The sequence below is a fragment of the Lolium rigidum genome, chromosome 7, assembly GCF_022539505.1.
Source record: "Lolium rigidum isolate FL_2022 chromosome 7, APGP_CSIRO_Lrig_0.1, whole genome shotgun sequence".
Lineage (NCBI taxonomy): Eukaryota > Viridiplantae > Streptophyta > Magnoliopsida > Poales > Poaceae > Lolium > Lolium rigidum.
In genome coordinates, this window is record NC_061514.1 from 122,188,513 (window position 1) to 122,203,978 (window position 15,466).

The 15,466-nt window shown below is 44.9% G+C and overlaps 1 protein-coding gene across 1 annotated transcript; it reads left to right on the forward strand.

Annotated features, from left to right (window-relative positions):
* The first annotated feature begins 352 nt into the window (after positions 1 to 352).
* On the forward strand, positions 353 to 1,564 carry LOC124669994 (chlorophyll a-b binding protein CP24, chloroplastic-like). Its single transcript, XM_047206515.1, has 2 exons — positions 353 to 642; positions 732 to 1,564. The coding sequence occupies exons 1-2, from the start codon at positions 434 to 436 to the stop codon at positions 1,279 to 1,281; spliced, it is 759 nt and encodes a 252-aa protein (XP_047062471.1). The 5' UTR covers positions 353 to 433; the 3' UTR covers positions 1,282 to 1,564.
* The last annotated feature ends 13,902 nt before the right edge of the window (positions 1,565 to 15,466 follow it).

A 15,466-nucleotide genomic window follows, 5' to 3' on the forward strand; every position in this document is an offset into this window, starting at 1 on the left:
ATCTCACCACAAGCTTTAAACTTGGATGGCGGTAGAAAAAAAATCTAAGTATATCGTCTGTACGTGCCGTCTCCAAAGGTGGCCATCGATCGGGCCTCACTTTCACAATTTCACTAGTCACCATGGAGATCCTACGACACACAGTCCGATTGGCAGGCAGTGCCCACAGATCACAAGGAGCATCAAGGCCCAGGATATTGTCCACGCGGCGTCCACCGGCGCAGCAGAATCCGGTGCCGCCGGCACCCCATTGGCCAGCGCTCTATCCATCCTACCACCCCAAGATTTCCCCGGCCAAATCTTGTGGCTGCCCTGCGCCGCAACGCCATGATTTAACATCAAAACCGTTCGTGGCATCCCCGCAATCGTTGCACGCACGCTCCAACAACAGCAGCCACTCTGCCCGCCCGCGGAAGGCACTCGACCAGCAATAATGGCGCTCGCCTCCACCTCCGCCACCGCCGTGCTCAAGAACCCGTTCCTCGGCGCGAGGCGCGCGCTCGCCAATGCCGCCGTCGGGGCCGCTGCCAAGCCCGTGACGCGCCGTGTGGTGGTTGTCGCCGCGGCCGTCGGCAAGAAGTCGTGGATCCCCGCTTTCAAGAGCGACGCCGAGTTCATCGACCCGTCCTGGCTCGATGGCTCGTAAGTCTCCTCTCTTTCTCTTCGCTTTGCATTACTTCACGAGGCCTCCCTCAATGGCAGCTGACTCACCCAACGCATGCGTGTCGCAGGCTCCCCGGCGACTTCGGCTTCGACCCCCTTGGCCTCGGCAAGGACCCGGCGTTCCTCAAGTGGTACAGGGAGGCGGAGCTGATCCACGGGCGGTGGGCGATGGCGGCCGTGCTGGGCATCTTCGTCGGCCAGGCCTACAGCGGCGTGGCATGGTTCGAGGCCGGCGCGCAGCCAGGCGCGGTGGCGCCCTTCTCCTTCGGGTCCCTCCTCGGCACCCAGCTGCTGCTCATGGGGTGGGTGGAGTCCAAGCGGTGGGTCGACTTCTTCAACCCGGACTCGCAGTCCGTGGAGTGGGCCACGCCCTGGTCGCGCACCGCCGAGAACTTCTCCAACTCCACCGGCGAGCAAGGCTACCCCGGCGGCAAGTTCTTTGACCCGCTCGGCCTCGGTGGCGACACCAAGGACGGCGTCTACATCCCCGACGCCGACAAGCTCGACCGGCTCAAGCTCGCAGAGATCAAGCACGCGCGCCTCGCTATGCTCGCCATGCTCATCTTCTACTTCGAGGCCGGACAGGGCAAGACGCCGCTCGGCGCGCTCGGACTATAATCTACAGTTAGGAACTCGGTGCGCGCGCGTGGTGGGTGGTGAGGGTTGCTGCATTTGCATCAGCTGATCGGACGCGATGGATAGCTGCATGGGTTCGGCCGAAGAAGAAGCAGCAATGTATCTGTGTGTCCGTGACTTCTTTCGGGCGGTGTGTTGTGTGAATCAAATGGGGAATCAAGGAGTACTCTCTCTTTGTTTCTTCCCAGTGTATGTACCATGTAATATATGAGCAGTCTTGGTTCTGTAATTCAAGGCAGAATGAGCAACGACATTTCATTGATCATCTACCAAGTCTTTCAGAACATTGCTTCCATGATTGCTTCAGTTCAAACTCGGACACACTACTCAGCGCAAGCCGCAGCATAGCTTCACGAGGTCTATCTATAGCAGTGTGTGGATGTCAACAGAAACTTAGTGTGGGCTCTGAAACATCAGAGCAGCCATTCTTGACGTCTAACGAATATATACAATTAGGTAGGAAATTCACTTGGTGTAATACCATGAAGATCCCACTTATGAATTATTGGATAGGGTTTTAGTATCACCATCATGGAAAGAAAAGTTTCCATTGGTGTGTGCAACAACTATGCCTAGTGAACTATCTGACCATACCCCTATTTTGATCAAGACAGGGGACAGGTCTAAGGCTCATGCAATTTTCAGATTTGAAAACTGATGGTTCCTAAGGCCTGGCCTGAAAGGAGTGATAAGTGGGGTATGGAACAAAACTTATTATGGGAATAGAAACATTGGCAAGTGGCGAAAAAGATTTCAGTGCCTGAGGAATACCTTAAGAGGATGGAATCTAAATATTGAGGGGGAATATAGGAAGAAAAAGAGGAGCCCTTGCTATCCAGCTGGATGAAATTGATAAAAAAGGGGAGTTGTATGGCCTAACACAGGTAGAGATAGCTGCTAAAAATGATACAGACTCAACCGAAGACAATTATCAAGGAGGAGGAAATCAAATGGATCCAGAGGGCAAAATAAAAGGAATTGTTGGAGGGAGATAATAACACTAGATATTATCACTCCAAGGCAAATGGGAGGAGAAGGAAAACTTTGATTGTTAGTTTAAATCAGGATGAGGGGTTGATAGAAGGTTAGGAAAATCTTAAGAGATATATTACTGACTTCTATAAAAAAAACTCTTTGGTAATCAAGATTTAACTAATATTCGTTTTAATAATATAGGAATAGAAAGACTTAATGTAGATGATTGTGAAATGCTAATGAAATATTTTACCATGGAGGAATTAAAAACTGCTATGTTTGAAATAGCAGCAAACAAAGCAGCTGGCCCAGATGGGTTTAATGCAGAATTCTATCATAACAATTGGGAATTGGTGAAGCATGATCTTTTTGAACTCTTTTTGAACGGTTGACTGATTTCCAAAAAGGAGAGTTAGATGTAGCCAGGTTAAACTATGGAGTAATAACCCTAGTATCAAAAGGGAATGATGCACACATGATACAAAAATATAGGCCCATTTGTCTTCTGGATGTGTCTTTCAAAATAATCACAAGAGTCTTGGTTAATAGACTCATTCAAGTGATCGGGAAGATTAATCTTGTAGACAATGTTGGGACTCCAAGTGCAGAGGTTTGTAGAACAGTAGCAAGTTTTCCTTAAGTGTATCACCCAATGTTTATCGAACTCAGGGAGGTAGAGGTCAAAGATATCCCTCTCAAACAACCCTTCAATTAAGATACAAGAAGTCTCTTGTGTCTCCAACACACCCAATACACTTGTCAGGTGTATAGGTGCACTAGTTTGGCGAAGAGATAGTGAAATACAAATAATATGGATGATTATAAGTGGTAATTGCAATCTGAAATAAAAATGGCAGCAAGCAAACATGTAGCAGAACTGGTTGTAAACGGTGTTTCAATGCTTAGAAACAAGGCCTAGGGATCTTACTTTCACTAGTGGATACTCTCAACAATGATATCATTATTGAATACATAAATATCATCTCTTTACTATGCTACTCTGAACCACTCTCCGGTTGGATAACAAACACCAATTCACCGTGTAGGGCTGCAAAAGCACTCCTTAAAGTTTGTGTTCCAAACCTAGGGACACTCCACTCTGTCACTTTGAGCATCCAAAGATAGTACTAACAAACACCACAATTTCATAGAGACATCCAACTCAAATTATAACTCATGATAAGTATTTCTGTAATCTTTAGTCTAAGAGACACACACGGTGTGCACACTGTCACCTTCACACCGTGGGGCAAGGTGTCACCGGAGATCACAATAATAAAACCACTTCAGCAGCATAATAGATAAAGAGTAACATCTACTTATTCAACTAGATTACAAAGCCCATGATCACATAAAGATCACACCATGGGAGAGAGATATAAAACACATAGCTACCGGTAAAGCCCTCAGCCTCGGGGGAGAACTACTCCCTCCTCATCATGGGAGTCAGCAACAGAGATGAAGATGGCGGTGAAGTTGATGGAGATGGCTCCGGGGGCAATTCCCCGTCCTGACAGGGTACCAGAACAGAGACTTTTGTCCCCCGAAACTTGTCTTCGATGGCGGCGGAGCTACGAAACTTTTCGTGGATGGAGGCTGATTCTTTTAGACTTTTCGCGTCGGGAGCAATATATAGGCGAAAGGGCGATGTCGGTGGGCGCCCGAGCGGCCCACACCATGCCTAGGCGCGGCCAGGGGGCCTGCGCCTATGGGTGGTGTGGCCGCCTCCCGGCTCTTCTCCGTCTCCCCTTTGGACTCCGACTTCGTGACAGATAGGAACTTCGGCTTTTGTTTCGTCCAATTTCAAGAATATTTCCATAACAACTTTTTCTGAAATACAAAAACAGTAGAAACAGGAACTGGCACTGTGGCATCTTGTTAATAGGTTAGTTCCAAAAAATGCATAAAAATGTCATGAACTGTAAACAAAACATATAGCACTTGGTGTAAAACGAGCATGGAGCATAAAAAATTATAGATACGTTTGCAACGTATAAGGGGGATCCCCTTTCCCCACTTCTTTTTGACCTTGTTGTGGATATACTTGCAGTCCTTATTAAGAGAGAACAAGAGGAGGGTTTATTGACTGGGCTAGGCACAGATCGGATGGAAGGAGGGGTTGCAGTTCTACATTATGCAGATGACACCATTCTCCTCCTTGAAGATAACCTGGATCAGGCAAGAAATCTGAAAGTAATTCTCTGTTTATTTGAACAGATGTTAGGATTGAAAATCAACTTCCATAAGAGTGATATTTACTGCCTAGAGGAAGCTTTAGAAAGAGAAGGGGGTTTTGAGAGAATTTTTACATGTAAATCTGGTTTACTCCCTATGAAATACTTGGGAGTACCAATCAACAATAAAAGATTGAGAAACTTGATGGTGCTGCCGTGGAAGTTGGCAATCTCGTTGGGAACCCAAGAGGAAGGTGTGATGAGCACAGCAGCAAGTTTTCCCTCAGTAAGAAACCAAGGTTCAATTGACCAGTAAGAGAAAGGCGTGACTTCTGAAGGTGTTGCTAGCTGATGAGTGGTAGGGCGCACTACCGGCGTCAGCAACAACGTGGAACCTGCACACAACACAACCAAAGTATTTTGCCCCAACTTACAGTGAGGTTGTCAATCTCACCGGTTTGCTGAACCCTCCCGAGCTAGGTTCTGCGTTAGCGACCGCGACGGAACTTTTCATGGATGGAGACTCGGGTGTTTAGGTTTTTCCCGAGATCGTGAATAAATAGGCGGAAGGGCGAGGCCGGTGGAGTCCATGGTGGCCCACACCACCCCTTGGCGTGGGCCCAGGCTAGGCTACGCCAAGGCATGGTCTGGCCCCCCTGCGTCCTCTCTGTCCCCTGTGGACTCTGTCTTCGTTACGGTAAAATATTGACTTCGTCTTTTGTTTCGTCCAATTCCGAGAATATCTCCTGTACAACTTTTCTGAAATACAAAACAACAGAAAACAAGGAACTGGCACTGTGGCATATTGTTAATAGGTTAGTGCCGGAAAATGTATAAAAGTGCAACGAAGTGTGAGCAAAACATATATAAATTGGTGAAAAGCAAGCATGGAGCATCAAAAATTATAGATATGTTTGCAACGCATCAGCATCCCCAAGCTTAACTCCTGCTCATCCTCGAGTAGGTAAGTGATAACAAAAATAACTTTTGTGGTGACATGAAGCCAACACAATCTTGATCAAGTTATTGTAAAGCATTATAAGTTGGGATCAAAGTACTCTAAACATAGGCATGATAGATATAATACTAACAATATAACTTAGCAACCATGTTATAACATGAGAAGTAACTCAAACAAAGGATCATGAATAATTGTGCATTGAAAGCAACTGTTTGTTTATGAGCATAGAGAAAACATAGCAAAGTGGTACTCAGCTTGTCCTTTATGAAGTAGCAAAACATAAATACCAGGACACCTTTAAAGTTCAAAGGGTGACTAGATACAAGTAATTTAAGAACAAGCAATATCATAATCACTAATCAATCAATAATAATTTTGGGACTATGCACATTGCACTAAGAATGACAACTATGCTCTCTTAATTGGTGCATAAGTAGAAGATGAAGACTCAACATAAAAATAAAAGAAAGACTCTTTGTAGAGGAAGCAAGATTAACTAGTTTTATAAACCTTCCAAAAAAGTATGGTACTCATTAGCTTTGAGCTCTCATTGCCCCTATCATAAGCATCTTGAATGGTTAAAGTTAATGTGAGGGAAAATATGAGTTATATGCTTGACAAATCACAAGTTGAAAATCTCATGCCCCTTGAATACGAGTACCTAAACCCCATGCTACTCAACTTAGGTCCCAAATAAGTTCTTTTCATTGTAAGTATACTGTATCATCGAGAACGTCAATGGAGTACCTCATGTCCCATGATATAGAAGTACTCCGCGTAGGAGCAATCTCATGCCAAAATGACAAGACAAACAGACAATAAGCATCTCAGTAATCCTTTTATTTACTATGGGTATAGCTTTTTATTGAAGATGCTTCAGTGAATGCTCACTATGGTTCGCTGTAAATTTTCACCATGAATGATGCATGTCTTAAATTGGCGGCCCATGCATTTCTCTAACATATATACAAACTCCATGGACTTACAAGTTTCCATTTCATTTTGCACCGCTAGGCATCCATAAACAAAAGAACATGACATCAACTAAATAGGAATAAGTGCAATGTTCAAAGCGTTTCCCATGAAAGCATGGTTGGGCTAACTCCCAACTCGCAATTTGTAAACATATAAACTTTATAATATAGTCACAATGGCTCAAGTTCATTAAGTGCAAGAAAGTAAATGTGCCATCAAGTTCGCGATAGCTTTACTAACTAATTTTCTCATGCCAAAATTTAATTTGGAAGATAAATAGAAACATGATGAATATACTTGGAATAGCAATAATGCTATTAGGTAGATATGGTGGACACAATTGGCAAACTTTGGTTTTTAGTGGTTAGATGCACGAGTAGAGTTCATACTCAGTAGAGGCGAAGGCTAGCATAAGACTGGGAGCGAACAACTAAGAGAGCAATAATGGCCATAATAATGCATAGTGACAAAACATTATTAATCAAAGCATAAGTGATATTACAAGTCAAAAATTAAATGATCATAGAGGATTTAGTTGACTGGTTATATTCATAACATGGTATAAGCATGTGCCAAGTCAAGTAGTCAACCCAATAAAACATCAAAGGAGAATAGCACAATATTATGCTTTGTATGATGGAAACAACACATGATTATTTCAATAGCACATTATGCACTCTCAGCTATTTGAGATAATTCATGCTACAACAATAAATATTAAGAATATAACAAGAATAACATCCAACATGACATGCCAAAGTCTATGCCACAGTCTAGACAAGCTTCCTTTTGCATCACCATAGGCATGAAACATTTTACTCGTCTCCAACACCAATCAACTTATTTGAAATAACTCTCAGAGATGAAAAACAACATGGACCAGAGAGCTAATCATACATAAATAAAGAATACTAACGAGTTCTGAACATAATTCGAGTGAAAGAGCAAGAGCTAAACGCAGTATTAGCAAACTAGAACACTCGCAGAACAATAAGGGCGTGTCTTTATCCAAAACAAATATGCCGGGATCCAACCATATGATACAGCAAACAAAATAAAACTAAATTAAAAACAAAAATAAAGATGCTCCAAGAACACCACATGGCGTATGAAGCAATAAAAATATAGCGCATAGAAAGATGACCTGATACTTTGTTGATGAAGAGGGGATGCCCAAGGCATCTCCAAGCTTTGACGCTTGTACCTCTTGGATACTTCTTGGGGTGACATGGGCATACCCAAGATTGATCTTGTTTCCATACTTTATCTCATTAAATCATTCTTCTCTCCCTACACTTGAAAACTTCATTCATACAAAACTTCACACAATTCTTTAGTAGCATAAGTACAATCAAAATAATAAATTCACTTGGATTCAGTTCTAACATATATCAAACATATATTAAAGAATTATATAATGTAGCAACATCTTCAAAAAGCTCTTTGATCAAAAGAACTCAAAAAGAAAGAGATTACGAGGCAAATGCAAATAGTGGCAGAAATCTGTCAAAACGGAGCAGCGGGTAAAGATCGATTTTTTTCAAAAATCTTCTATTGCTCAAATCTAAAAGTGGTCAACTAACTAAAGTTACATAATAACCTGGGGCATATGGTAAAAAATTGGCAGCTCAAAATTCCGCTCTGGCTGGAAATACGAATTTTTATGATGATAGCACAAAATCTATTTTCAGGACAGCAACTTCCCCAAACCTTATTGTCTCTCTATTAGAGGCTATTCTTGGCACAAAAATGAAATAAAAATGATAATCATAGGTTATTACAGAGTAATAACTTACAAGACTCAACAAAAGGAAATTACAGAAATAAAACATGGGTTATCTCCCAAGAATGCTTTTCTTTAACGTCTTTCAGCTAGGCTAAGTAATTTGAGAAGATGCTCACATAAGAAATATGAATTGAAACAAAAGAGAGCATCAAGGAGAAAATATGAAACACATTTGAATCTAACCCACTTCCTATGCATAGGAATCTTGTAAGAAAATAAATCAAAGAAGCACATAGTAACAAGCATGGGTAGGTAAAACAAGAGCAACTTGGGAACTTTTAATATAAAAAGAGGTGTTTTAGTAACATGAAAATTCCAACAACCATATTTTTCTCTCCCATAATAATTTTCAGTAGCATCATGAACAAACTCAACAATATAAATATCACATAAAACATTCTTATCATGAGCCACATGAATACAATAATTATTACTCTCCACATAAGCATATTCATTCTTATTAATTGTAGTGGGAGAAAATTCAACAACATTGCTATCATTATTATTCTCATCACCATAGAGCATCAGATATAGGAGACATATGGTAATCATAATTAATTTTCTGCTCAATAGTAAGTTTACTGAAAATATCATATTCATCATTGTAATCATCATAGCAAATTTTCTCCTCTAAAGCTGGGGAACTAAAAAGATCATTTTCACAGAAACTAGCTTCCCCAAGATTAGACTTTTCCATAGCATTAGCAATAATGGTGTTCAAAGAATTCGTACTAATAACATTGCTATTAGCTTGCAAATAAAGTTCCATAGGTTTTTTTAATTTTATCTTCAAACACTCCATGTCCTAACTCAAGATAAATATTATAAAGCTCTCTAATTTTTGTTGTTGTTTTCCATTAAGCCTAACTTGTGAGAAACAAGAAACATCAACATGGGAGGTGAGCATGGAATAAACTAAGAAAAACAATAACAAAGTAAAGAGATTGAAAGTGAGAGACTCCCCTTGCAGAAATCCTCTTTCTCCCCGGCAACGGTGCCAGAAAATCTTGATGGTGCTACCGTGGAAGTTGGCAATCTCGTTGGGGAACCCCAAGACGAATGTGTGATGAGCACAGCAGTAAGTTTTTCCTCAGTAAGGAACCAAGGTTTAATCAACCAGTAGGAGAAAGGCGTGACTTCTGAAGGTGTTGTTTGCTGACTATTGGCAGGGCACACTACCGGCGTCAGCAACAACGTGGAACCTGCACACAACACAACCAAAATACTTTGCCCCAACTTACAGTGAGGTTGACAATCTCACCGGTTTTGCTGAACACAAAGGATTAAACGTATCGAGTGGAAAGAGATGTTTGCAGTAATTAAAGAGAATAGTGCTTGCAGAAAGTAAATAGAACAGAATTGTAGTAGATCAATTTATCAGTGTAAAGGAAAGGACCGGGGTCCACAGTTCACTAGAGGTGTCTCTCCATAAAGATAAATAACATGCTGGGTGAATAAATTACAGCTGGGCAATTGATAGAATACCGACCATACATGACAAGATGATTACTATGAGATTCGTTTGGGCATTACAACATAATACATAGACCGTAATCCAACTGCGTCTATGACTAATAATTCACCTTCCGGTTATTGTCTGAACCCCTTCCAGTATTAAGTTGCAAGCAACATATTATCGCATTAAGCAATGTGTGTGAAGTAAGCAATAGAATTACCCTTGGATAAAACATTGTTGTTTTCTCCCTAGTAGCAACAACACATCTACAATCTTAGAAGTTATTGTCACTCTTCCAGAAAACTAGAGCTATGAACCTACTATCGAGCATAAATACTGCCTCTTGGAGACACAAGCATTTACTTGGCTAGAGTATCTACTAGCAACGGAGAGCATGCAAGATCACAAATAACATATGACAAGTATATATAATCAATCTCAACATAGTATTCAATATTCATCGGATCACAGCAAACACAACATGTAGCATTACATAAGGATGATCCTAGTCATGTAGGGCAACTCACAAGATCTAAACATGAGGCACAAATTGGAGAAGAAAACCATCTAGCTACTGCTATGGACACATAGTCTAGGGATGAACTACTCACGCATCACTTCGGAGGCGGGCATGGGGATGTAGATGCCTCCGGCGATGATCTCCCCCTCCGGCAGGGTGCCGAGAAGAACTTCAGAACCCTCTCGAGCTAGGTTCTGCGATGGCGGCCACGATGAAACTTTTTGTGGATGGAGGCTCGGGTGTTTAGGTTTTTCCTGAGATCGTTAATAAATAGGCGGAAGGGAGAGGTCGGTGGAGGCCAGGGTGTCCCACACCACCCCTTGGCGTGGGCCTAGGCCAGGCCGCGCCAAGGTATGTTCTGGCCGCCCTGCGCCTCCTCTTTGTCTCCCCTCTGGACTCTGCCTTAGTTGCGGTAGAATATTGACTACGGCTTTTGTTTCATCCAATTATGAGAATATTTCCTGTACAACTTTCTGAAATACAAAACAACAGAAAACAGGGAACTAGCACGGTGGCATCTTGTTAATAGTTTAGTGTCGGAAAATGTATAAAAGTGCAATGAAGTGTGAGCAAAACATATATAAGTTGGTGTAAAACAAGCATGGAGCATCAAAAATTATAGATACATTTGCAACGTATCAAAACTCTGATTGGGATTCTACTGAAGGAAAAAATGAGAAGTAAACTAGGACCTTGGCAAGGGAAAATGCTAGTGATGGGAGGGGAGTTATCCTGATCAACTCGTCCCTGACTAGTGTCCCTTTGTACATGCTCTCTTTCTATAGAATACCAAGTGGTGCGAAAGAGAAAATGGACAGAATTATGAATAGTTTCCTATGGGATGAGACTGAGGATAAAAAGAAATACCATTTGGTTAATTGGCAGACATTTTGTATGCCAAAAGACCAAGGTGGTTTAGGAGTTATAGACTTGGAGAAAATGAATATTGTTTTGTTAGCGAAGTGGTTATTGAAGTTGTTTAATGAGGATGGGATACAACAACAAATCCTTAGGAAAAAATATCTCCAAAAACAGACTCTCTGTGAGGCAGTAACCAAGAATGGGGACTCACATTTCTGGCACGAGCTGATGGAGATTAAAAAATTCTTTTGGAAACACTGCAAGGTACAAGTAGGGGATGGAGCTAAGAAAAGCTTTTGGGAAGATCAGTGGATAGGCTCCTCCTGCCTAGCCAAAACTTTCCCAAGACTGTTCCTAGTCTCCATGAACAAAAATGTGACAGTGTTATCACCAGAATTTGACCAAGGTGGAAGTGGGCCACGATCGAGATAAGCTTGAAGGTTATATATGGAGAGAATACGAAGATCGGCCTTGTATGCAAAGTTGGGCTAGATGGCCCATTTATACGTAATATATTAGATCGTATCTTAAAGTTAGGAGTTAGAGTTTTACCGGTGCACGGTTAGGTGCACGCCTAAATTAGAAAGTCCATCTGGACTATAAATATGTATCTAGGGTTTATGGAATAAACAACAACTCACGTTCAACCCAAAACAAACCAATCTCGGCGCATCGCCAACTCCTTCGTCTCGAGGGTTTCTATCGGGTAAGCGACATGCTTGCCTAGGTCGCATCTTGCGATCTAGGCGGCACAAGCCCCACGTTGTTCATGCGTTGCTCGTACTTGAAGCGCTTTTGATGGCGAGCAACGTAGTTATCATAGATGTGTTAGGGTTAGCATTGTTCTTCGTTTAAGCATGCTTACGTAGTGCAACCCTTGCATATCTAGCCGCCCTCACACCTATCTCGGGTGTGGGGGCGGCACCCCGCTTGATCATTATTTAGTAGATCTGATCCGTTACGATTGCTCCTTGTTCTACAAGGATTAGTTTAATATACTGCAATAGTTAGGCCTTACAAAGGGGGGAGGATCCGGTGGCACGTAGGGTGGCGTTCGCAAGTCCTAAACCGGATGTTCGAGGATCAACTTCATGTTGGTTTTTAGGCCTTGTTTAGGATCGGCTTACGAGCACCGTGCGTGGCCGCGAGGCCCAACTCTGGAGTAGGATGATCCGATTATGCGGTGAAAACCCTAAATCGTCGTAGATCTCATTAGCTTTATCTTGATCAAGCAGGACCACCAAGTATTCGTGCACCCCGTACGAATCATGGGTGGATCGGCTCTTTGAGCCGATTCACGGGATAACACGAGAGCCGATCGAGGCTCGTATTTAATGTTTACATGTATGCCACTGCAGGGAAACTAAGCGAGGCATCCCCATCACCTTCACGACCGGGTATAGGTCGGGTGGCACGCCCTGCACTTCGCATCGCCGCGTGTGACCGAGAAGAGCATTGCGGGCCGTCGCTCGGAGGGGTCTCGGCCGGCCGCGGCTCTAGGCTCTTCCCGGCTCTACGGTGTTGACAAGGCCGCTGCCCGCCGGTGGGTTTTGGCGATCAACACATTCGCAGCACGCCCGGTGGGACAAACGTCTACATCAACCACATCGCCATCTACATCCGAGATGGCGGACGGCACGCCGGTCACCTACGAGGAGCTGCACCGACGAGCTCAAGAAGCGGTACAACGAGATCAAAGCTACCCTCGAAGCCGACCTCATCGGCTCATATCACGGAACCCGTTCGCATGGCGTCGGGCGGAAGGAGTTCTCACCGGAAGGCGCACTCGATGAAGTGGACCTATGCGGTCCCGTCAGAGGAACGTACCAGGGCCGTACGCCATGAGATTGGTGACATGGTGGCTCACTCGTTGCGTCTCCATTCCGAGAGCCTGGTGAATACTTTGGAGCATGTCGCCGTTCGGATGATCAAGGAGGTCATGAAGAATCAGCACTCTTTGTTAGAGCCGGCTCTCGGGACCTACCAAGGAAAAGTGCCACTCCGGCTCCGTGCGCCGTTGTCGCGCACATCGGCGGCACCAAGAGCGCATAATTCACCGGCGCGTGCCGTTGACGGGATTAACGGTACTCACCACGGGAGGTGCCAACCGGGACATCCGTTCAACATCAACATGATAGAGCGGGGGACCCCTTGATGAATATAAAGGCGAGGGCAAGCTGCTCTCGTGGCGAAGACAAGGAAGAGGCTGCTCCATGTGATCGGCCCCGACACCGCCAAAACATCCCGGTGATGATCAAGGTAGAAGCCGACGCTAGTAATCGGCCCGTTGTATCCGTATCACCCGCTCTCCCGAGTATGCGGCGTCGACCTCACGGGTGACGGGAAGCTAGGGTACGGGTTCACATCAGGCGATGAGCTAGAGGAAGTCGACATCGGTCCTGGGGATAAGCCTCGACCTACTTTTATCGGCAAGAAGTTAGATCCGCAGCTCGGGGGACGGATGATAGCCCTGTTGAAGGAATACCCGGATTGCTTTGCATGGGATTACACGAGAGATGCACGGGTTGGACGGGAGCATCATTGAGCATCGCCTCCCCACGAAGAAAGGATTTCGGCCGTTCCAACAACGAGCACGTCGGATGAGGGCCGAGATTCCGGAAGAAGTCAAGAAGGAGATTGAGAAAATGTTGGCCGCCGGATTCATCGGGCCATGCGGGTATGCCGAGTGGATCTCCGGTATCGTGCCGGTGGAGAAGAAGGACGGCCGGTGGCGCGTGGCCATCGATTTCCGAGATCTTAACGAGCTACCCCAAAGGACGAATATCCGATGCCCGTGGCGAAACATTGATAAACGCCGCTGCTGGCCACAAGGTGTTGAGCTTCATGGATGGCAACGCCGGTTATAATCAGATTTTCATGGCTCCGGAAGACATACACAAGACCGCATTCGGGGTACCGGGGGCGGTAGGCTTGTTCGAGTACGTGGTCATGACCTTCGGGTTGAAGAATGCTGGTGCAACGTACCAACGAGCCATGAATTATATATTTCATGATCTGATCGGCAAGTTGGTGGAGATCTATATCGACGACGTGGTGGTCAAATCAGTCTCCATGGAGGGGCACTTGGACGATCTACGGCGCGTCCTAGACCGGACTCGGAAATTCGGGCTGAGAATGAATCCGAAGAAGTGTGCCTTTGGCGTGACGGCTGGTCAATTCCTAGGTTTTCTGGTTCATGAACGGGGGATTGAGATCGGCCCGAAAAGTCGGGGAGGCGGTGCGTACCATGCAGCCGCCGACCACGAAAAAGGAGCTTCAACGCCTCATCGGCAAGATCAATTTCGTCCGGCGGTTCATCTCTAATCTGTCAGGACGAATCGACCCGTTCATGGCGCTGGTGAAGACTAAATCTGACGACGAGTTTCATTGGGGGGCAGAACAGCAACAGGCGTTTGATGAAATTAAGCGATATCCGACGACGCCGCTTGTGCTAGTTCCGCCCCGGCAAGACGAGGCCATTCTACATCTACAGTCGAGTGGCTGACACGTCCATTGCTTCGGTGGTGGTGCAACTTTACGATGGCGTTGAGAGAGTCGTTTTCTACCTCGGCGGAGAAGGATGCTTGGACGCGGAGACAAGATACCACGAGGTCGAGAAACTTTGCCTCTCGCTTATTCCTCACCTGCACCAAGCTTCATCACATCCTTCGACGGCGAGAGATCATCGTCATGCAGCAAATCAGACGTCGTCAAACACATGTTGCCGGCCCCTGTTTTGAAAGGCCGACTCGGTAAATGGATGCTTGCGGCTGTCGGAATTTGATCTCCGGTACCGGCTGCGAAGGCGATCAAGGGCCAAGCGTTAGCCGATCTCATCGCTGAACGGATCGGCACCAATATAGCAGCACTATCCATACGTGCATGGGCTATGTTCTTCGATGGATCGGTTTGTGACGATGGTTGCGGCATCGGCATTACGCTCGTGTCGCCTCGGGGGCAGAATACTCCTTCTCCATCAGATTATCTACCCCTTGCACCAACAACGTAGCGAGAATATGAGGCAATACGTAAGGGAATGGAATTGCTATTGGAAGGCTGGAGCGGAAGCTGTAGAGCTCTTTGGAGACTCAAAGTTGGTGATTAACCAGCTCACGGAGGAATATAATTGCGAAAGCGAATCACTGTTCCCATATTGGGTGGAATGCCGTGAGTTGATGACACGGTTCCGGTACATCAACTTTAATTGGATCCCAAGGTCCCGGAATACCGATGCCAACAATCTCGCACAAATGGCGTCAGGCTACATAGATATAGCCGAACGGATCGGAAGTTCGAGATACAATTCTTGGAACGAGAATGATTGGAGAGCCGAGATCTTCGATTATTTGAAAGATTCGGCTCGGGGGCACCTAAACGGGTAAGATACAGAGCCATGAAGTATGTCCTTATAGGAGACGATATGTTCTACGAGGACATTGGAAGGGTTGCTACTCAAGTG